The following is a 24,563-nucleotide window of genomic DNA, read 5'->3' on the forward strand; positions in this document are numbered from 1 at the left end:
TACTCTATACTGCTCAAAGCTTGCGTGTGAGTCAGAAGCGCCAGACTGTATTTGCAAAGATGGAATTGCCCCACCTTTTAGAATAAGCCTTTATGCACAGCCTGTTACAACACAGATGGTCGGAGACACAGGTAGTATAATTTAAGATGTTTATTTCACAACCAGATGAACAACAGTGAAGCAGGTGAGTAAATGGTATATCTTCAGGTGAATCGTGAGAATGAGAATGGTAATACTGTCCTTTATGTTGCAGGTGAATGATAATGGCATAAGGTCGATATCCAGGAACACTGATGACGTTGAAGAACACACACGGAGATGAAGCACACAGGAGGAGAACAGGGGAAACACTGGAGACAGGTAAGTATTCCGGTAAGATGCTAACGAGACCGGACAGTGTGTGTGTGTGTGTGTGTGTGAGTGAGAGTCCTTTATACTGCCGATGATGAGTGTGCTGATGAGGTGCAGGTGCGCATGAATAGTATTCGGGTGACGGAGTGCGCTGTGATTGGGTGATGGTGGAGCCTGGCTTGTCTGTGACAGTACCCCCCCCTCCACAGCCCGCTCCTGAGGGCCGAGGACCCCGACGTCGTGGTCTGTCAGGATGGTTTGCGTGGAACGTGTCGAGTAAGTTGGGGTTGAGTATGTTGTTTCTGGGTACCCATGAACGTTCCTCAGGACCGTAACCTTCCCAGTCCACAAGATATTCCAGAAGACCACCCCGGGAGTCCAAGATGTCATGAACCTGGTAGGCGGCACCGTCTTCCAGGATGAGAAGGGGGGGGGGCTCTGTGGAGACAGAAACATAAGGGTGGTGAAGCTTAAGGAGTGAAACATGGAATGTGGGATGAATACTGTACTGAGGTGGGAGCTGGAGTTGATAAGTGACAGGGTTGATCTGCTTCAGAATGGTAAAGTGGCCAATGAATCTGGGACTTAACTTTCTGCATGGCAGACGCAGCCTGATGTCCCTGGTGGACAGCCAGACCTTCTGTCCTGGCTGGTAGTTGGGAGCATTGGAACAACGAAGGTCTGCTGTCATCCTGCGTCTGTCCAATGCACGTTGCATTGGGAGTTGGTGGTGTGCTGAGTCCCAGATCCTCTCGCTCTCTCGGAACCAGTAGTCGACAGATGGTATGTCCGATGATTCCCCTGACCAGGGGAACAGTGGGGGTTGGCAGCCGAGTACGCACTGGAAGGGTGTGAGACCAGTGGTGGATTGCCGCAGGGAGTCCTGGTGGCCGTGACAGAAGGTACGGAGGAAGCGGCCTATCTCCTGGATCTTCCCCTCCGTCTGCCCGTTCGACTGCGGATGGTATCCAGATGAGAGACTTACGGTCACACCTAGGAGAGAGAAGAAGAGATGAATTGGGGCCCTCTATCCGACACGATGTCCTCCGGGATTCCGTAGTACCTGAAGATATGTTTGAAAATGAGCTCAGCGGTCTCCATAGCTGTGGGCAGTCCTTTTAAAGGAATAAAACAAACAGATTAAGAGAATCTGTCAACAATCACCAATACACAGGTACAGTCATTGGAGGCAGGCAAGTCGGTGATAAAGTCCACTCCTAGGTGTGACCAGGGTCTGTTGGGAATGGGCAGAGGATGGAGTTTACCGGAGGGAAGATGACGAGGGCTCTTAGAGATGTCACATTCCTTACATCCCTGCATGTACCTCCTGACGTCAGATGCCATGTTCGGCCACCAGAAGCACTCTTTCAGCAGCGAGAGGGTTTCATTGACCCCAGGGTGGCCAGTGCCCAGTGACGTGTGGGTGGTGTGGATGAGGGGAGTGCGCCGTATCCGAGTGATGTATTGCAAACCTGGTGGACAACCCGCCGGAGTGTTGGTGGAAGCATTGGTGGAGGGTAAGGTCTCTTCTGACCAGGTGATTGGACTGACAATGAGTTTCCCAGGCAGAATGTTCTTCAGTGTTCTCTTCAGGATTGTAGAGGCGAGACAGAGCATCAGCCTTGACATTTTTTGGATATATTCTAGGTTCTTGTGATCTGTCAGCACGAGGAATGGATGTTGAGCACCCTCCAACCAATGCCTCCACTCTTCCAGGGCCAACTTGCTGGCGAGAAGTTCCCTGTTGCTGATGTCGTAGTTTACCTCGGCCGGGTTGAGTTTGCAGGAGAAGAAGGCGCATGGATGGAGTCTACTTGGGTTCCCCTGCTGCTGAGACAGAACTGCTCCAACTCTTGTGGTAGAGGCGTTTACCTCTACGATGAAAGGTTTGTCAGGGTCGGGGTGAATGAGAAGAGGAGCAGTAGTGAAGGCTTCTTTTAAAGTTTCGAAGGCATTGGTAGCTAACAGACCTGGGCCTGTTGCGAAGGAGGTTGGTGAGTGGACTGGAGATGATAGTGTAGTTCTGTATGAAGCGGCGATAGAAGTTGGCAAATCCAAGGAAGCATTGAAGTTCTTTGACGGTGGATGGTACTGGCCAGTTCTTGATGGCTTCCACCTTCCCCTCGTCCATCCGGATGCCACTGCTATCGATGTTATAGCTAGGGAACTACACTGAGGGTTGGTGGAAGGAGCACTTCTCTGCCTTGAGGAACAGGTGGAATTCCCTCAAGCGTTGCAGGACCTCCGCAACGTGGTGGCAATGTTCGGCCTTGCTCCGGGAGTATATGAGGATGTCGTTGATGTATACCAGAACGGACTTGTGAAGAAACTCCCGGAGCACCTCATGAATGAAGTCCTGGAATACGGAGGGGGCGTTGACTAATCATGATGTGATATTCGTAGTGGCCAGTAGGGGTCACAAAGGCAGTCTTCCACTCGTCCCCCTCACGTATTCGGATGAGGTTGCAAGCACTGCGGAGGTCCAACTTGGAGAAAACAGTGGCACCACGGAGATGTTCCAATGCAGCTGGGATGAGAGGAAGGGGATAACGGAACTTAACTGTAATCTTGTTGAGTGCCCGGTAGTCGATGCAAAGTCGCAAGCCTCCGTCCTTTTTAGCCACGACGAAGAAGCTCGAAGCAGCAGAAGAAGTAGACGGGCGGATGTAACTTTGCTCCAATGCCTCCTTGATGTATGCCTTCCAGTTATTGAGTAGATCTGGTAGGTGGACGGCGTATTAGCAGTCTTGAGTTTGAGCTGGCGGCAGAGGGCACCGGAGATGAAATTGCCGGCTGAACCTGATTCGAGGAGGGCACTGACTGGAATAGAAACATCAGCAGCAGTAAGGTTGACAACAATGGTGAGTGGCTTCATGGAATTCATAGGAGGAAGAATGGCAGTCACCATGGGACGAGGAGGACGAATGGGGCATGCGGAGAGTAGATGCCCAGGAGGTCCACAATACAAACATAATTTCAGGGTCAGCCGCCTCTGCCGCTCAGTACGTGTCAGCCGATTATTGTCCAGTTGCATGGGTTCGTTGGCTGGTTCTGGAGGGCTGACGGACTCAAGTCGGCGGAGGGATGTTGGGAACTCTAGCTGGCCCTGGTGCTCTTCGAAACACGACTGCATACGAATGGCGAAGCGCATGGATAGCTGGATGAAGCGTTCAAGCCCGATGGTGTCCTCATATGCAGCGAGATGCAACCGTACGCGTGGATCCAGTCCTTGACGATAGGTGGTGAGTAACAACTGTTCGTTCCATCCACTGGCAGCTGCAAGTGTCCTAAACTGAAGAGTGTATTCATTCACAGTCACTGATCCTTGTTTTAAATGATAGAGTTGCTCACCAATCGATGAATCCCATGCAGGTTTCCCGAAAACCTCTTTGAAATGGGTAATGAAACTGGTGAGAGACTGGGTTACTGCATTCTTCTGTGTCCAGAGAGTTTCAGCCCATCAAAGTGCTTTGCCGTTTAACTGTGAAATGATGAATGCCACTTTCAAATGATCATCCGGGTACAGGTGCGGTTGCATCTCCAGGACCAGCAAGCACTGCAGAATGAATCCGTTGCAGTCCTCCGCCGAACCTGAGAAGGGTGCCAGTTTAGCCATGGGACTGGCGTATACTGGCGGTGAGGTGATGGCGTGCGCGGAAGTGATCGTTGGTGAATTGGAAGTGAATGTACGGCGCATAGCGTCAACAAGCTCTTGAAAGGGATCCGGATTGCTCATGCTGGCGTGCTTCGGTTAAGGTCCGGTCTTCTGTTACAACACAGATGGTCGGAGACACAGGAAGTATAATTTAAGATGTTTATTTCACAAGCAGATGAACAACAGTGAAGCAGGTGAGTAAATGGTATATCTTCAGGTGAATCGTGAGAATGAGAATGGTAATACTGTCCTTTATGTTGCAGGTGAATGATGATGGCATAAGGCTGATATCCAGGAACACTGATGACGTTGAAGAACACACACGGAGACGAAGCACACAGGAAGAGAACAGGGGAAACACTGGAGACAGGTAAGTATTCCGGTAAGATGCTAACGAGACCGGACAGTGTGTGTGTGTGTGAGTCAGAGTCCTTTATACTGCCGATGATGAGTGTGCTGATGAGGTGCAGGTGCGCGTGATTAGTATTCGGTTGACGGAGTGCGCTGTGATTGGGTGATGGTGGAGCCTGGCTTGTCTGTGACACAGCCGTCCTTGTACTCTCACAGGGTTTTGGAAACAGTCCTTTTGAAAAAATGTGCAGCACGCAGTCGAATATTTGGGTTGTACTGTTCTGGAACAGTGTTGTAAATAAAGCTTAACCACAGTTTTCTAATTTTGTTCTCTTTTGGAAGGCCAAACAAAGTAGTTTGGCTTTCGCAACAAAAAACACAGTGTCTCCATGACATGACGGCGCCGGCAGCAACAATACTACAGCGAGAATAAAAGTTACTCCGCCTTTCTTTGCATATACATTTGGGCGGTGTTATGAAACTCTGCCCCCACAGACTTATGTAGATTTGTGGGGGCATGTTTGAATGAAGCTTTTTAGGAAGGCGTGGCTGAGCCTTAACTTTTACAAAGAATATCTCTTTGTGTTTGAGGCTTTGAGCTTTGTAACTCGGCACATCTTATACATGCACAAACAGCTACATAACACACTAAATAAAAAGGAAATCAAGAAATCGCATCATATGAATAATGACTTTATCTTGATAATTTTTGACATCGACTGATATGAAAAATTGTATCATCATTTTTGGCTATATCGTCCAGCCCTAGTTGCATGTAAAAAAACATCCTCTCTGCCATATGTGGTCTCATTTCGGCTGCACTGATAAATGGATGATTAAGATAATAAACTGACACAAATCCTAATATGGATACATGCATCCCATTTTAAAGTTTATTTCAAAATCCATTATTTCAGCGCAAGATAAATAAATATGCTACAAGAAGCAGTAGGTGCATCATTAGAGACCTTCAGTGTCTGACTTATCATCCTTCTTTGCAACTCTAATGTATATGACTAATCTAAACTATCACTCACTCATAAGCAATAAGTATGTGGCTGAATTGAATGTTATTAGTAAACCCTGCAACTGGTGACTATACTACTAATAATAATGGAATCAGATCAACACAAGATCCCTTCAGCCACTCTATTTAAAACAGCCTCTGGGCCAGTATGTGGTCCTTACAAAATAATTCTCACATACTAAATGTACTAAATGAACTAAATGAAATGCCTGTGAGGTGTTAGCTAAATGTGTGTTCATTTTTGTCTTACAGCACTTTTTAGCTTTAGGCCACATCTTGAAAAAGGCAGAAATGAATAAATGTCTGAATTTGGTGTTACTTGGAAAAATAGGAGCTGGGAAGAGTGCATCAGGAAACACAATCCTGGGACGACAAGCTTTTGTGTCAAAGGAAAGTTTAACTTCTGTCACACAAGATGTTGCTGTTGAATCTGGAACTGCCTGTGGGTTTCCAGTCACTGTTTATGACACACCAGGATTATTTAACACAAAGCTGAGTGAAGAGAAGATTCAGCAGATTTATGAAAAGGTTCTGCAGGAATGTGAATCAGGTCTTTGTGTGTTTTTGCTGGTCATCAAAGCTGACAGATACACTGAAAAAGAGAGAAAAACTGTGGAGAAGATCGAGAAGCTCTTGGGAGGAAAACGTCTGCAAGAAACCTGGATTCTCTTCACCAGAGGAGATGAACTGGAGGATGAAAACATGACTATACAAGAATTCATGAATGATACTGAACCACTGAAGAACCTTGTTCAGAAATATAATCAGAGATACCATGTGTTCAACAACAAGAAGAGAGAACACAGTGAACAAGTTCAAATGCTGCTTGTAAAAATATGTACAACATACATTGACACAATGGGTGAGTCTTTATTATATAAAATATTACATAAATATTTAGGATAAAAAATTTTCATATTGACAACAAATTTTCTAAGTCTCTCCTTGCACTAATTGTGTTTAGAGATTGAAATGCAGCTGCACAGTTCAGCAAGAATTACAGGGAGAAATAACTGTAATCTATTTGACTCAGATTAGTTTGGTTTCCCCCAGCACTTCATTCAGATAATTACAGGTGTGACTAGAATAAAACATATTTATTGTTATTCTATGTAATATGTCTGAAAAAATTGATATGTTTATTTCACTCATTAGGACTGTCACACCTGAAACTCTGTCTAACCACAGTGAGTAAAGTGAGTGATTTAAATGGTTTTCAGATTGTTTTAAATCCTTTTTTTAATGCAGAAAAAGAAGCAATGAAACTGATGCAGACTCTAGTGAAGAGACGAAAACCAAAACACACTCCTGCTGTCAGTCTCTCACCCAGAAGGATTGTTTTGCTGGGTAGAAATGGTGTTGGGAAAAGTGCAGCTGGAAACACAATACTGGGACAGAAAGAGTTCAGATCTGAGAGGAGAATGAGATCAGAACCCAGTGAATGTTCAGTGAAACAAGTCACTGTTTCAGGCAGATCTGTGTCTGTAGTTGATACTCCTGGATTCTTTGACACAGAGATGAAACCTGAAGAGTTAATGACAGAGATCATGAGAAGTGTTTATTTATCCAATCCTGGACCTCACGCTTTTCTCATAGTGTTTGATGTGAATGTGTGGTTCTATGAGGTTCTGCGGATTCCTCAGATGATTGAGATGCTGTTTGGTCAGGAGGTGTTAAAATATTCCATCATTCTCTTCACTCATGGAGATCTGATAGATAAAGAGACTGTAGATGAACTCATTGAGTGGAACAGTAAAGTAAGTGATCTAGTTGATCAGTGTGGAGGCAGATTTCACATCTTCAACAATAAAGATCAGAGAAACAGAGAGCAGGTGAATGATCTACTGCAGAAGATTGACACAATGATAGAGCAGAATGGAGGAGGACACTACAGTAATCAGATGGTTCTAGATGCTCTTAGATTCAAACAAGAGGAAAGGGAGAGGAGATTGAGAGAGGAGAAACAAAGACAAGAGAATGAGAGAGTAATAAAGGAGACAGAGGAAAGAGTCAGAGTAGAGATGGAAGCTGAAATGCATTTTAAAATTAAAAGATTTAAAGAGAAGATTGAGAGAGTAAGAAAAGAGACAGAGTGGAGAGTCAGAGCAGAGTTTGAAGCTGAGAGATCTGAACTAGAAAGATTTAAAGCAGAGAGACAGAGAGAAGAATGGAGAAAACAACAAAAGAAGATTGAGAGAGTGAGAAGGGAGACTGAGGAGAGAGTCAGAGTAGAGTTTGAAGCTGAGAGATCTGAACTAGAAAGACTTAAAGCAGAGAGACAGAGAGACGAATGGAGAAAACAACAAAAGATGATTGAGAGAGTGATAAGGGAGACTGAGGAGAGAGTCAGAGCAGAGTTTGAAGGTCCACCAAGATTTTTACATGAAAGACTTAACGCAATGAGACTGAGAGAGGAGGAATTTCAGAGAAGGATAAGAGAATCACAGCAGAGTTTCGTTCACGTAATGTTTCCATCAATGACACATTTTATGGAGGTGCGGAGAAGAAAACTAGTAAAGAAACAAAGGCAAAAGGAGATTGAGAGTCTGATAAAAGAGACAGGGGAGAAAATCAGAGCAGAGTTTGAAGGGCATTCAAGTTTAGTCGAATGTGAACTAGAAGCAAGAATGTAAAGTGACTAGAAAACGAAATAAAAAATGTGCCTGTAGTTGATACTCTTTTACAGGATTTTCTGATGTACAGATGAAACCTGAGGAGTTAATCATGGAGATAGCGAGAAGTGTCCTGGACTGCAAGCTTTTCTAATGATGAAGTTAAGAAAAATGATGGAAAGAAACAAGCAGTGGAGTTAAGCCCTTTTTTTCCAGGGTTCTGCATCATATATCATTTAGTAGAACTAATGGTGCAGAAGGAAATAAAAGGAACCTAAGATTAAAAGAGTGATAAAGAGAGAGGAGAGAAGAAAAGTATAAACAGTGAAGAATAAAAGAGGATTCAAATAGTACACAAACGATGGGCTAACTGCACTGCTACATGCTTCTTCAACAGCTGACATTGTCAGCCTGAGAAACTCATCATCATAATTACCTTCCTCACTGCTGTATTCCAGCTGGAGAACTCAAGAACAGTACAGTATCAAACACCTGAACAATTGTAAATGAACATTTCCGCATCCAGCTGATGAGACGGCTCTGGATCATGGACAGTAAGGTAGAATATTAAATATAATTGCAGATTAGTGTTTATTTTAAATTGAGATTTCAACATTTATTGTATGAGGTCAGTTGATCAATCATCATTCTCCATCATTTGTGTCCACAGAGCAGAACGGCTTCTATCAGCACTATTCAGCAGTTCAAAACATCAAAAAAATTGATTCCGGCTGCATGATGATGATGAGGTGAGCTCTCACGGTACTTTTTCCCTATAGTTTCATTTCTGCTATTATTGACAATCCCCTGTAGTCAATGATTTTATCCCTTAAAACTTATCTTTGATAATCAAAATGACATATTGAAACATTTTTCCTGTGAAAAAAAAAAATCTTCATACCTTCATACCCTTTGTGCATCAATTAAAACCCTCAGGTGCTCTTCGATCATTTATGACCGAAAAATTTTCTGTTTTGAAATGTTAAAAATCGCAACTTCATCGAATAGTACGAAACTTGGTGATTTTTATGGCATTTGGAGTGTGAACAAAAATGACTGACCATAGGAAATGAATGGGAAATCGACAAAAATTCAGAGACAATCTACAATGTACAATCTACAAATCAGCCACAATTCTGAAAAAAAGTACACAGCAGTAAAGGGGTGACACTCTAAAACATCAAGACTGTGATATAGACGCACCCACACACACACACACACACACACACACACACACCCTATAAACCACTGTCTGTAACACAGCAAAGTTTTGATAATATGTGAAATCCATTCAATAATTCATTAATAATGCAGGAAAAGCTCACAGCATTGAAGGAGTGACACTCAAGAGTGGAATAAACACACCCATTCTCACGCACACACGCACACATGATACCCCTTTGGTACAATATAAAATAATATAAAAATCTTTGTTTTGAATTTTTAAAAAATTGTAGCTTCATCAGAATGGGCTGAAACTTGGTGATTTTTATGTCAATTGGTATGTGAACACAGAAAAAATTGAGGGCATGATTCGAAAAGTCTAAGTGTTCGTAAAAAAAAAACAAAAAAAAACGTTACACTTGTGTTCTTTGGTCAAAAATGACCGACCGACCATCCATTCAATAATTCAGTCATAATGCAGGAAAAGCTCACAGCAGTGAAGGGGTGACACTGTAAAACATCAAGACTGAAATAAACACCCATTCACACACACACACACACACACACACATTATACACACACACTTATGAACTGTGCACTTAGAAGTACAGGCTCTGTGTCAAGAGCATAAAAAGTAAAAAAAAAAAAAAAAAGTCACGTGGCATTTTTTTATGAATTGTAAATCAAAAAATGGGTAACATGCTTCCTTGCGTTCTCTTTCTAACACAATGTTTAGGTTTGACTGTAATCAAAAACTAACACTTCAAATCAATATTTCTTACAAAAGTATATCTAAAACTTGATAAGAAATAGTCTTTGAGAATGTCTAAATATATATTCATATCCTCAACCTAAAAAAAATTAGGTAAATATGTCCAAAAACAACTAGGGAATTCACAAGCCTCTCCATAGAGAGCTGTGGTTAAACCATGGTATTACACATTTTTCTTTTTATACTCTCAACAGATGGCGCTAATCTGCCTTCAAAAAAAAATATATATATATATATATATATTTTAAAGGCCTAGACTCTATTTTAACCTGAAATACTGCATTAATTGAAAAATAGTGAAAAAATATTAGAATTTTTTTATTATTATTTTCAATGGGAAAAAATTTATCATAATTATTGCATAAATATTAATTAGTATCATGAAATTCTCTCAAAATAAAAAATAAAAAAGTAAAAATATTATTGAACAAAAATAATTGGTTTTGCTGAGGGAGAAAAAATTTAATTTTAGGGGTCCAAAGAGCACCAGTGTGACTCCCAAATGAGGAGCACCTGAGGGTTAAAAAAATTTTACACATAGGTCAATAGTGGACAAAAATGCCTGTATCAAAAAACTGTCATAAACATTTGAAGCTTGGGAGCACAGACTTAAGTTTGTTCTCATTTTAAAGAAGACATCGCAGAAACTAAAAAGTGAAACCAAAAAAAAAAAAAGGTTTAAAGGTGCAATATGTAGGAATTTTGCAATAAAATATCCAAAAAGCACTAGACCAGTGTTATATATTTTGTCCACTTGAGTACTTACAATATCCCAAATGTTTCCAACTATTTGTAAATCTTGAGAAAATTGCAGTTTTAACCAAGGATCCGGGACGTGTGAGGAGTCACCTGTCAATTGCGTCATACCCGCGTTACCCTCGGTTTCCGGTTTTATTTTATAGAAATCATGGAAACAACAAAGACGGTTACATTTGTTTGGTTACATTTATAGACAGAAAACGAATTATTGTTATATAACTCAACACGTTTAGTCTTATTGTTTAAATCTAATTTTCTTGATTTTTTGCGAGTACCATGCTTTACCATGCCTCAGAGAAAAACACCATTTTGTCAAGTGGCTAACACAGCATAATCAGATGCAGCTTTATTTTTAGTAACAGTAATGCAGCATTTTCTCCATCATACAATACGTTTTAAAATTAATAGCATGCCATTTATCAACACAAGACATCCAGCATTTAATATGATATTCTAAAATCGATCTATCTTACTGCAGTGTGTCTCAAACAAGCGTCTCACAGCAGCCGCCGAGCGAACACACAGAGTAACGTTATAACATAATTTTCAACACACTCAAATGTATATAATAAACAGACCTGTGTTACCTCATACTCATGACCGGAAAAGCGGAAGCAGCGCCAGCGACTGTGTCATAATAAAAGTCCCGCTGCTCGTGAGGCGTGTGTAGCGCAATCGCTCCAGCGGCCTCGTTCAGCTCCCACAACACTCGGTCCTGCTCTGCTTCATACTACAGTAACGTTAATAATAGCATCCATGAACATGATCTCTTCCTGAGTCCTATCCTGATTATTTTCTTCCGGCTGTGAGGTGAAGACCACATGTCCCAAGATTCCTCGCTCAAACTTGCCGTCATCAAGCTACGCCTTTGTTTTGAATAGGCCTCTAGCGGACAGAAAATTTTACATATTGCACCTTTAACACTAGAACCGCCAGGGGTCGCTGTATACCTAAAACCGCCATGCGGGTAAATTTTACCTGCGCACATTACACCTGTTTTTATTTGGCTAAAGAACATATTATTTCACTGTATTATGTCACTGTCTTCACAAAATAAGTGTCTAGAGTCATGAAATGATTGTCTAGTCATCAACTATATTTTTGTCCTGTTGTTTTATGTTCAAGGCTTTTTTTATGCAGGCTACACTAATCACTTTTCATAACGGTCAAGCTAAACAAGTCTGCACTAACAACGAGAATTAGAAGAAAGTAAATACATATTTGGGTGGTGTAATATTATAATTAATCATATATTAAGATAACCAATGTTATTTAAATTACTAAAATAGCCTATAGACAATAATGAACAATAATAATTCACCACACTGCAGGATGACGCGATGACAAATTCAAGCGCACAGCTTCACCAAACTAATTATTAATTTGTTTAGTTATATGATTTATAAATTGAATAAAAGAACAACACCAGTAGGCTAAACTTCAGGTAATCAAAAAATGGTTTTATTCAGTACATCAGATGAGCCGTCACATGCTGAGCCGACCCAGGACGCGTCACTAATCTCACCACCATCAGACTCTATCACTCATGGCATTTAGGGCTTCTACCTCTTCGGCATCCATAAATCGCCGCCTTTTACTCATTGTGACTTTATTTATGAAACCGATAACCGCTAATTCAGTGAGTGAAAGGCGTTGCCTAGCAATGTACAATGTTTAAACATAAGGGGACGCGGAAATGACAGCGCGAAAATACAGGCATTATATAGCGGGTAAATTTGACCCGCGCGGCGCTCATAGGTATAAATGCCCCGTTTTTTGATCTGGTTTTATCTAAACAATTTTTAACACCAAGGGTTTGTAAATTACACAATTTTAGTAAAAGTCAATGACTGGGAGACTTGAATGTTTTATTGAAAACTTATGTACATTTGAAAAACAGCGACAGGTAAAATTTACCCCGCGGCGGTTCTAGTGTTAAGTTAATGAAAATGACTTATGAACATTATTTGATATATTGATATTTTATGAAACATGTTGAACTCTAAAACTGCTAGAAAATCAAAGCCATAAATCTAAATAAGTTGTGTTCCAGTGCGTTTACGTGCACATGTACTTTAATGACATCCCATTCTTAATCCGTAGGGTTTAATATGGAGTTGGCCCACCCTTTGCAGCTATAACAGCCTCAACTCTTCTGGGAAGGCTTTCCACAAGGTTTAGGAGTGTGTTTATGGGAATTTTTGACCATTCTTCTAGAAGCACATTTGTGAGGTCAGGCACTGATGTTGGACAAGAAGGCCTGGCTCGCAGTCTCCGCTCTAATTCATTCCAAAGGTGTTCTATCGGGTTGAGGTCAGGACTCTGTGCAGGCCAGTCAAGTTCCTCCACACCAAACTCGCTCATCCATGTCTTTATGGAGTGTGGAAGAAATTTTGAGTTTCTGTATAATTTCCATATGATTTTACTTATATGCTTATGGATAATTATTTTGTTTTTCTCAGAAGTGCTTAAGTATGCATTCTTTGGGTGACAGGGGGAAAAACACTGAAGTGGTAAACATGTTCCTAATATGGTAAAAGGACAGAGGCTTCAGCCTTGGAGGTATAAAAGTGAGGGGAAGCTTTCATTCTTTGTCTTACACTCTGCAGCTACCTGTGTGCCTGTATGAATGTCTGACCTTTCTTGCAAGAAATAAAACTTTTGAAAGACAATTGGACGTGTTTGTCTCTTATGCAGTAAGAGTCAGTTTTTATTTTGCCACAAAAATTTGGTGTCAGAAGAGTGGGATCCTTTGGATGTGCCTTTTGGACACAAGAGCGGACGGTGACTAATCATCCTGGATTAGGTCTCAGCCCTACCCTGAATAGATTGAGGGATGAGGGGCTGACCACCAGGGTCCAGAACGGGACACCACTGGAATCAGTAAACGAACCCAGGTGGCATCACGACTCTCTGGTAAGAAATAAATCAAAATTTTATGGGGAATTGATGTTTTGAAATCAAGTGATTAAGAGTAAAATTTGGTAAAATTTGGAAAACAGGGGATGAACCATAGTGGTATTTCTGGCTGACTCTGTGGTACATGATAAAGGGATTTCTAAGGGGAAGTGAGATCACGTGGACAAACACGACATAGTTATTTCTGGAAGAGAAATTAAAACTTTGTGGGCAAAGGAAACATAATCAAAACATTCCGGAAATTGAATCACAAAAGGGCACAGTTAAGATATTTCCGAGGGGAAATTAAAGCTGCGTTGCACAGATAAGACATCTCTGAAAGGGAGGTGGAGACCGTGTGGCACAGTTAAGACGTTTCTAAGGGGACAGGAGGGAGCGCCAAAGGGGTGCTCAACCTGTCCGATTTTAGGTGAAAAGTCAGATCTGTGGGAGACGTCCAACAGATTATTTAGGTGCACGGCAAAAAGGGAAATCCACAAGAGTTCAGGACAGCCAATATGGGTAAATCCCAGAGCAAGCTCGCAAAATATGATACACTGGTGTTTTGTCAAATGAGAAGATTGTATGGCCAAAAATGCATGCTAGATGTAGGAATATAAGTCAAATATTATGATTTTTCCGAGAGAAGGAACGTTGAGTGTCATAAGACTTAAGGTCGTAAGGGAATGAGTTGAAGAGAACTGCGATGTGGGGATGTTGTGTGAAAGCGGTGTGTGTGTAAAATGTAAGCAGACAATAGATTGTAGGCTAGAGGAAGCAGACAGAAGGGAAAGAAGGTTAATGCAGAAGAATTGGCATGTAGGGAAGGAGGAGTGAATGTAACTTACAAAAAGTTTTGTATTTCATCCATTAAATGGATGCATGACATTAGATGTCTAGAGAACTACAATTTATATAATAATGGTTGAAAGGAAAAAGCAGCTATAAGGCTGTCGGTGCAACCTAGTAGCTGAAATATGGGTAAAATTGCGATTCTGCAAAACAGTAGAAACTATATTGATAATATGTTTTGCATCTGCAGACTAACTATTTGATAGAGGAATACGGAATAAGTAGCTACAATGAAGAGAAATATAGCAGCAAAAATTAATGTTATGAAAATAATGTTGTGAGGCAGATGACCCAGAGGCGAGAGAGTGCAATCAAACAGTTTAATCAGAGTCTTTCTAAACAACAAAGGCAGATTGCCGAGTGCCGTAGCATGTAAACACTCGCAGCTGGAAAAACAGAACACAAATATAGTCACAGTCCACAGGCAGAAGCGAGCTGCAGCACGGTCTCAGAACTGGAGCACCTCTGGCAGAAGATGGAGTTCACCACGGCAGGCAGCTGGATATAACCTGGCAGAGGAAGCCGAGGGCACAGGAGGACAGGTCCTGAGATGGCTACTGTGACTGGTACTGGGACTATGACTGTAGTAGATACAATAACAGAGATCAAAGATCTCATGCAGATAACAGAGCGAGAACGCCAGCAACAGCTTACAATAATCCGACACCGAAGCGTGGCGAACAGCAGTGAGAAAAAGCCAAGACAATCAGCAATGAAGCGTGACAGGTGCGCAAACAATCAGCGCGAACGCTGAGAGAAATGAGACACAGCTGAAACCAACTTAAAGAAAGAAGAAGGAGAAAGAAGAAAATGAAGAGCAATCAAACCTGGCTCATGACAGTACCCCTCCCCTGAGGAGCGCCCCCTGGCGCTCCCGAGGAAGAAGACAGGTGAGAGCAAAGGAAGTCCTCGATAAGCGAGCGGTCCAGGACGTCCCGGGCTAGAATCCAACTTCTCTCCTCGGGACCGTAACCCTCCCAATCGACCAAGTACTGATGACCGCGCCCTTGGCGGCGCACGTCCAGCAATCTCCTGACCCTATAGACAGGGGAACCTTCGACAAGAACAGGACAATGGGTGGGTCGGGTGGGAGCGCGAATAACCGGTTTAATGCAAGAGACATGGAATACTGGATGAACGCGTCGCAAGTTGGGGGGCAATTTAAGCTTGACGGCAGCAGGACTTAGGACCTTAACAATAGGAAAGGGACCAATGAAGCGCGGTGCCAACTTACGAGAAGCGTACTGTAAGGGTAAATCTCGTGTGGAAAGATACACCTTTTGACCACAGATGTATCCGGGGGCTTTGACACGACGGCGATTAGCACTGCGACGTGTTCACTCTCTGTTACGGCACAAAGCAGCTCTAACAGTTCTCCGAGTATGCTGGCAACGTCGAATGAACGCTTGGACCGAGGGGACAGAGGCCTCTGTCTCTTGGGAGGAGAACAGAGGCGGCTGGTACCCGAGGCAAGACTGAAAGAGTGAAAACCCTGTGGCTGACGAGGGAAGAGAATTATGTGCATATTCCACCCACGGCAATTGCTCGCTCCACGACGCGGGGTTACGAAAAGCCAGGGTGCGGAGCATGCGACCCAAAATCTGGTTAGTGCGTTCTGCCTGGCCTTTAGTCTGAGGATGGAACCCAGACTTGTCGAGGCACCGATCTGATGACAAAACTCTTTCCAAAACAACAATGCAAATTGTGGCCCTCTATCAGATACAATATCCGTAGGGAGACCATGCAAACGGAAAACGTGTTCGATAACCAATTGGGCCATCTCCTTTGCGGAGGGCAGCTTAGGGAGTGGGATAAAGTGGGCGGCGAAAAGCGATCAACGACAGTTAGTATGACAGTATTGTCGGCAGACAAAGGAAGCCCCGTCACGAAGTCCATCGCGATGTGCGACCAAGGGCGAGACGGAATAGGAAGAGGTCGAAGCAGCCCTGCGGGAGGAGAGCTACTCGACTTTGTCTGAGCGCAAATGGCACAAGAAGCCACGAACCGACGCACATCCTGAGAAAGAGTGGGCCACCAAAAACGCTGGCTAATGGCCGCGAGAGTACCTCTTATTCCAGGATGGACTACTAATTTAGATGAATGCCCCCAGCGAAGAACTGCAGAACAGACAGACTTGGGAACGAACAATGTATGATGGGGGCATTGAGGAGGAACGGAGACATTGATCAAGGCAGTCTTTACCTGCCTCTCTATTCCCCAGACCACACCCCCAACCACACAACCCTCAGGTAGAATAGTCCCAGGGGTAGAGGCGCTCTCCGAGGTACCGAACTGGCGAGAGAGACCGTCAGGCTTAGTGTTCTTATCACCAGGACGAAAAGAAATAGAGAAATTGAAACGTCCAAAAAATAGTGCCCAACGAGCTTGGTGCGCATTAAGTCTCTTTGCTGTCCGAATGTATTCCAAATTCTTGTGGTCAGTCCATACTATGAATGGAATAGAGGTACCCTCTAGCCAATGACGCCATTCTTCCAGGGCTAAACGAACGGCAAGGAGTTCACGATTACCAATATCATAGTTTCGCTCGGCTGGCAAGAGTCGACTGGAGAAATATGCACATGGATGAACCTTCTCATCAAGTGGTGAGCGCTGAGAAAGCACGGCACCGACAGCCACATCGGAGGCATCAACCTCGACGATAAATTGTCTCTCAGGGTCAGGAGTAATTAGTATGGGGGCTGTGGTAAACAGCTCCTTGAGCTTGTCAAATGCGAGTTGCACGGATTCGGACCAAACGAAACGAGTCTTGGCCGAAGTGAGAGTTGTCAGCGAAGCAGCCACACAACTGAAATTTGAGATAAACCGACGATAAAAATTTGCAAAGCCCAAAAATCGTTGGAGTGCAACACGGGAGTTGGGAACAGGCCATTCAATAATAGCACGCACCTTTGCTGGGTCCATACTGATACCATCAGCAGACACAACTGAGCCAAGGAACGTCACGGATGGAACATGAAAAGCGCACTTCTCGGCCTTTACAAAGAGGCGGTTCTCTAACAGGCGCTGCAGGACGTGGCGAACATGCTGGACATGCACCTCGAGAGAAGGCGAGAAAATCAGAATGTCATCTAAATAGACAAAAACGAAAATGTTGAGCATGTCTCTCAAGATGTCATTTACTAAGGCCTTGACAAGACCGAACGGTAAAACCCGATATTCAAAGTGCCCTAAGGGGGTGTTTAACGCCGTCTTCCATTCGTCGCCCTCCTTAATCCGAACTAAGTGGTAAGCGTTACGGAGATTTAGCTTTGTGAAAATCTTAGCTCCATGCAAGACCTCGAAGGCCGACGACATAAGAGGCAAGGGATAACGGTTCTTGACTGTTATGTCGTTAAGCCCCCTATAATCTATGCAAGGACGCAAAGACCCGTCCTTCTTCTTAACAAAAAAAAACCCCTGCGCCAGCGGGCGAGGTAGACGAAACAATAGTGCCGGCCACAAGGCTCTCAGTCAGGTATTTCTCAAGAGCCTCGCGTTCGGGACCGGATAAAGAGTACAAACGACCTCGAGGGGGTGTGGTACCGGGAATGAGCTCAATACTGCAGTCGTAAGGGCGATGGGGAGGAAGAGAAGCGGCCCGGGAACGGCTGAACATAGCTCGCAAGTCGTGGTACTCCTCCGGCACTCCAGACAAATCACCAGGTTCCTCCTGAAAAACAGAAACAGAAGAGACAGCAGGAACAGCAGACACAAGACAATAGACATGACACGACAGTTTCCAGGACATGATGGTCCCCTCGGCCCAATTGATCTGAGGATTATGCTGAACGAGCCAAGGATGACCCAAAACAATAGGAGAAATAGAAGAACGAAAAATTAAAAAAGAAATAGTCTCTTGATGATTGCCAGAGATGGTGAACCTCACCGGAACGGTGGCAAGATGAATGCTAGGCAGTTCGCTCCCATCCAGAACGAACAAGGGGGTAGATCTCTCTAGCTCATGTAACAAGATGTTATGATCCAGGGCCCAAGCTTCGTCCATGAAATTTCCTTCACAACCAGAATCTATGAAGGCTTGGCATGAAGCGATAGAACCAGACCAGTGAAGAGTGACAGGAAAGGTGGTACGGGTCCTCTCAGGAGGGGATTGTGAAGCTGCGCCCGTCAGTACTCCCCGGTCTACTGGCGAGCGCTTCTTTTTAACGGGCAGACAGCAACCAGGTGGCCAGATCGGCCGCAGTACATACATAGGTGGTAAAGAACTCGGCGCTGGCGTTCAGCGGGAGAAATCCGTATTCCTGACACCTGCATGGGTTCTGGGAATTGGGCAGCCTCAAAACGACAGCGCAGTGGAAGTGGGCGGAGGCGTGGATGGAACAGGCGGCAGCACACGGGCACGGCGTCAAAGTTCGGCTCACATCTCCAGTCTGATTGCTAATTCCACCAACTGATCAAATGCACCGGAGACTAGTGAAAAAATAGTATACTTAAGCACAATTTATTTGTATGTACTTTAGTATAATTAAATGTATTTGTGGCACGCTATAAATTGGTATACTTAAAGTCTGCTAAATTGGAACAACTAATTTTGTACTAAATGCATTTTAGTTGTCCAAAAGCAGTGCTGATGTTCAACTAAAGTTCTATTAAATATATTTGTTTGTGCTAAAGTGTAACTATTCCAAGTATACTTAAGTACACTTTAAATATACTCTTGTATTTAAGTTTTGAAATGCAGAATTCACTCAGCATAAACTTTAAATGTATTTTGGTGACATTAGAATTGCAATTCAACTACATTGTAAGAGTGTTGAACATACATTAATATTATACTGATAACAAACTTTTAGTGATTTTAAAACACATTGCAATGGCATTCCAAGTTAACTTGTAGTGTGCTAATGGCATCATTATAGTGTGCTTTAAACAGACTACAATAAAGTAATCTTTATAAATAAAGTCATAGCTTTAGAATATGCCTTTTACAGACAGCCCCAGTATACCAGTAACTTACTTATCCAGTGAACATAAGCAAGACAATGGGAACAGATTTATATGTATATTGAATGCAGGAACCAGTACGGGCTGGAATCGAACCCGGGTCACGCGGGCCGCTGTTGCACAAGAGCACTCGGCTTACCTGTTGCGCCATCACACAGATATAGATTACGCTACTTTGTGTTCTCTCTATACTGTTACAAGTACAGCTATAAGCGCGCAGACATTATTAATGACAACTATTAATGACGGCACAAATTATATGGATTAAAAGACTGTGAATCGCCGAGAAAAGTCTCAATATAGGCACAGTAAGTGGTGCGTGAAAATAAACGTGAAACGGCCTGTTGCTCTACAACACGAACATGCATTAAACTTTAAGCTGTTGAAGAAATAAAACCATTAGACGCATCATTAAATATCAAAAATGTTTTGCTTCCCTTTTACCTGACATTATCTGTGTGATGATGAACATGTAGGCAATCATCACGTGAACATCAGTTCACAGTGTGATTGCGTATTTATGGGTTATGTTATGATTTGACATGGTTTTCATATGTTTATTGTTTAATACATTTCATAGTCTAACTTATCTGTCTGGTCCTGTATTTGGGAGCATCATGACGTCACGTGAATATCACCAATTACTCTTAATTAGCGATTATACCATTTATTGGGACAGATTAATGTGAATGCGTTGAAATGTCCATTGTCTTATTTGTAATAGGTATGGTTTATATTTGATCAAAAATAATATTTATGCTTATGTTTACATGTTGACAGGTGCATCTGAATAACATTGTTGCTGTATGATGGTGTATTTCTTGTCATGGGTGTTAATCGACCCCTATGGGTGGTAGAATCCGCTAGTGTATAGCGGGAAGATTGTGTACAAACTGGGTATGTTTGGGGAAGGGGGCTGGTCAGGCGATGGACGGCCGAGGGCTGTTGCTTGTCTGAAACTTAATGTCGTGTTTTGCTGCTGTCAGCATGTTTGTTTTGTACAGGTTAATTTGAGTATTTTCGTTGGTTTATTTATTTATATATATATTTTTTTTTTTCATTATTTTGAACTTTGGTTTGGAAGAGCACTTGTGACGAGGCAGCTGTCCTAAATAAAACCACTGGGACGTGAAGAATTGCTTTGTTGTACTCTACTTTTTCCATCTTTACGGCCGTACGGCAAGAATACACGAGACAACTCAGGTTAGCTGTAAAACCTACAGACATCCGACCTCTGGTGGCAGTAGTATGTCGACTAAAGATGTCAATGGTCGTAGCAGCTCTCCGACAATCTGTCATTAACGCAACATGAAGCAATTGCATAAACCGGCACATTAGTTAATTCTTGTGCACGCACTAAAACACAGACAGTTCCGTTCATTGGTGGAAAAATGTGAACGTGCAGAACTGCTTGTATTTCCGTATGTGCAGATTAAATATAATCATTCGTAACATTCCTCTGCCGATTGTCTCCGTGCGCTTCAACTCTCAATGCACCACAACTGCTCCTGACAAAAACACAATTAAACGATTTGCCGGTCTTGCATTAATCTGCGGATTTATATGTGACGCATAAATTACAATTATTTACTTTTCATGCAGTAAACTTTTTTTGTTTGTTTGTTTTTGCTCAGGATCAGTTTAATAATTAATTTAATAATTCATAATATTTTGACAGCCCAAAGGGCTGCAGTTCATATTTTAAAGTGCAAATGAGGGCCATTAAAGTAGCATTAATGGGAAAAGTGTATTACAGGTGCATTGAAGTGCATTAGGAATACACAAATTTAATAAAACTTCTGATCAGATACGTGAATTTCTTTCACCATTCCAAACTGACTATATGTTGTTTTCTTTATTTGTCATAATTACAAATATTTACTTATGTAACTACTTTCTATATGTATGTATATCTGTTTGCAACCATGCAAAATTGTGAAAAGTGCTATTGAATTAAATTAAACAATAGCCTACCTGATATTCAAAGTGTGAGCAAATTATTAAAAAAGGTAAAGATCATAATTATAAAAAAAACTTACTTATGATTATTTTTTGCAACTCAAAACACATTTCCTGTAAACTTTTATCTAGGCCAATACTAGTTTTATACTAAACAAGCAGAACTCAAATACTGTTCATTAAATTGGACATTTAATCATAACAGGGCAACATAGTATTCAACAAAAATAAATTACTGAAGTACTTAAAAAAAAAATGAACAAATTAAATTTTTTTTTTTTTTTTTTTTTTTGCAAATTTCTCATGGTTACGTCTGAGCTGTAGGCAGGGCTGTTTCTAGCCTTTTTGGCACCCTAGGCGAGATCCCTATTATTAAACAGACAGATTCTCATAATCTACACGACCAAATCACAATGCCTGTCTGTGACTTTATTTGATGTTTTTTGTGCATTTATTTGATGTTTTTAAGTTATCTCTTGATATGCACTGAATTCATGTAAAACTCATTTTTATTTTTTTTATATTTTTCTGTTGAAACTATGTTCGTTTGGCAGGTCCATGCTTATGGAAGCACATGTGTAGCAGAATTCAATTTTCAATGTAATATGCAAAATGGCAATGCAACATGTAAAATGGCAATGCATTTCTGTATTTAAATTTACATTTTCCATTCCATATATGCAATGTTTGGAGCAAAATGATAATTCAAATTCAATAATATAATTTACATTTGCCATTTCCTACACTACGTTTAACATATAATTTAAACATATATTTTAATGCTTTATAAGTTGCAAAATGAAAATGAAAATGTATTACAGAAATGATTATATATGTTTAACACGTTCAAGCAAAAATTGTAGCAAAATGATCATTTAAATGTTATTTTTCTTAATTGCATTTACACTCAGAGTGCGATTGCGTTTTCATTAAATGTTCCGCAATGAATGTAGCAAAATTCAGTGTGGATTTGAAAATGCATTTCGAGCTGATCACGTCTCCGCCCCGCCCTGTCAATCATTGCAATAAGGCGGGGCCAGGTGTTGGAAACACGGCGGCAGCAGAGCTAAGAAGAGCGAGGCATAAACTGACAGATGAAGCTGAGCAAGAACAGAGAAATGTCAATATTCCTGAAGATTATGAGCTTCTGTCAGTCATAGAACCATTATTAGAAGCATAGATATTTATGGTTAGGCGTCTCGCAGAGAACGCGCCTGATGCTCGTGAGGTGAGCTCGCTCATGCAGTTCGAAGTGCTGAAACAGACGCGTCGAATGAGCGGTGCTTTACAACAGGTTCCTTTACTCATAGAAATAATCTTAGACAAGATGTCCGAGATTATTGCTTGTTCTATCAGTATTGTGTCTGTTTTTCTCTTTTTATCGTTCTGATTATTGTTTATTTATCATTTAATTAATAAAACGATGTGTAGTCCATCTGGATGCTAATGAGTGTTATTTGTAATAATAATAATAATAATAATAATAATAATTTATATTCCCAAAAATAACTCTGGTCATGCCTAAACCCATCTTTCACACAAAGCACTTTGATCTGATGTGAACAGGTGCTGGTGGTGTGATTTACTTGGCACGGTTTGGGCCCTTTAGTACCAATGGACCATATTCACGGAGCGTTCTTTAGAATCTCTGCAATAATTTAAACTAGCTGGAAAACTTCCTGTGAAATGTCACTTGTTGGTGTGTCGATATCTTTAATGTCCTGTGGTAGCTTTAACAGCTTTAATAGTGTAATACTTAGTTTATAATCAGAATATAGTCACTTAAATACTCAGGCTTAGTGTTAATTTAATTCAAATATAACATTAAACAGACGCATCCCTCAGTGTTCCTACTAAGCAAAATTAAATTCGACCATCTGTTTTCACACTTGTAAAAAAAAAAAAAAAAAAAAAAAGCATCAACACACTGTAAATTAAGGATTTATTGTGCACAGATTCATTGAACAAAATGAGAGCTTTCACAAGTGTGCTGAAATCATTGATCTTGAGCTGCACTGACTGACAGCTGCTGTGGTTATAAAGGGAGAGCACTTTCTGTGTAATTCGTGCTCAAGAAAAGTTATTGTTTTTCATCAGACTTTGTGAGTACTTCGTACTTCACCTTGACAACATTTTTCTTTAAACCGATTATTTCATAATGTTTAATATTTATTCAAAAGCGAAACGTGAAAAAATATTACAGGAAATGTCTTAAATGAGTCAATAAATGGTCTTCTGCCGCCATCTGCTGGAAAAATTGGTAATTAACGTGCTTTTTATTTTTAAGTGATAGTGTTTTCTATCAAATGTTGTATTTCCAACATCTTGAAACCAGTGGCGGAGGCAGAAAGTGGATGGTGGGTGGACCTCTAAAAGTGTGGGTGGGCCAGAATAATTCGCATCATCCCATGTTTTTCAACTGGCTTAATTTGGGAGGGGGGGAATGATGGACCGTCCCTCAGTGGCGTTCTTGTCACATGACCTGCGGTGCGTTTGCGGCATTCTGAAAAGTTGCGAATTTTTCATCTCGATGCGCCTGGAAAACGCACTGCATGCGCGTCGCTTCCATTATGAGCGCAGCTGCCGCGTGCCTATAGGCTACATTTGAAATAACGAATTTGAGCGCCCCTGAGTCCTGTACCGACAACCTGCCATACAAGTAGCTTATATCAGTGGCGTAACATAGTAATGACTGGCCCCCTGGGCTGCAGTTATGAAGCACATACGCGCTTGTCTAGAAGGGAACCTTACGCAAATTTGTGCATAACGTACTTAATTTAGACCAACTAAAATATATTGTTAGACCAACAACATCTTATCAATTAATTAAGTAACCTAATAAAGACATGTATTTAAGAAATTCAATGAAAACAGAATATTGCTTCAGCCTTATTCAAAGGCCGCGGAAACATGTGTTCGTTTGTTACGCACTTCAATCCATTCCACACCCGACGTTCTTGGTGTTCTTCCTATTTATTAAATATAGGCAATTGGTTGATGAAACATTGATTGAAATTACGATACAATTTCTACAAAACGAAATTCACTTTAAAGAAAGGCTTACTATAAAACAAAACTTAATGAAGTGGTCAAACTCATGTCTGACCCGCTGCGTCTCCCGACATTGCATGCGCGTCCGTCATGCTATTCACTTTTCATAATCAACAGTTATAAAATAATATTAGGCTCTATAGCCTAATA

The 24,563-nt window shown here is 41.6% G+C and overlaps 1 protein-coding gene across 2 annotated transcripts in view; it reads left to right on the forward strand.

The window, feature by feature from the left end:
• LOC127509906 (GTPase IMAP family member 8-like) overlaps nt 1-13,363 on the forward strand; it is a 42,906-nt gene extending 29,543 nt beyond the window's left edge. The window contains exons 2-5 of one of the 2 annotated variants that reach the window (XM_051889235.1): nt 5,637-6,246; nt 6,633-8,555; nt 8,667-8,745; nt 12,795-13,363. In XM_051889235.1, the coding sequence (XP_051745195.1) occupies nt 5,676-6,246; nt 6,633-8,017 (1,956 nt within the window). In that variant the 5' untranslated portion in view covers nt 5,637-5,675 and the 3' untranslated portion in view covers nt 8,018-8,555; nt 8,667-8,745; nt 12,795-13,363. The remainder of the gene's footprint in view (nt 1-5,636; nt 6,247-6,632; nt 8,556-8,666; nt 8,746-12,794) is intronic. The other variant, XM_051889236.1, reaches the window with a different exon arrangement.
• Nucleotides 13,364-24,563: the final 11,200 nt, after the last annotated feature.

Source organism: Ctenopharyngodon idella, chromosome 3 (assembly GCF_019924925.1).
Source record: "Ctenopharyngodon idella isolate HZGC_01 chromosome 3, HZGC01, whole genome shotgun sequence".
Lineage (NCBI taxonomy): Eukaryota > Metazoa > Chordata > Actinopteri > Cypriniformes > Xenocyprididae > Ctenopharyngodon > Ctenopharyngodon idella.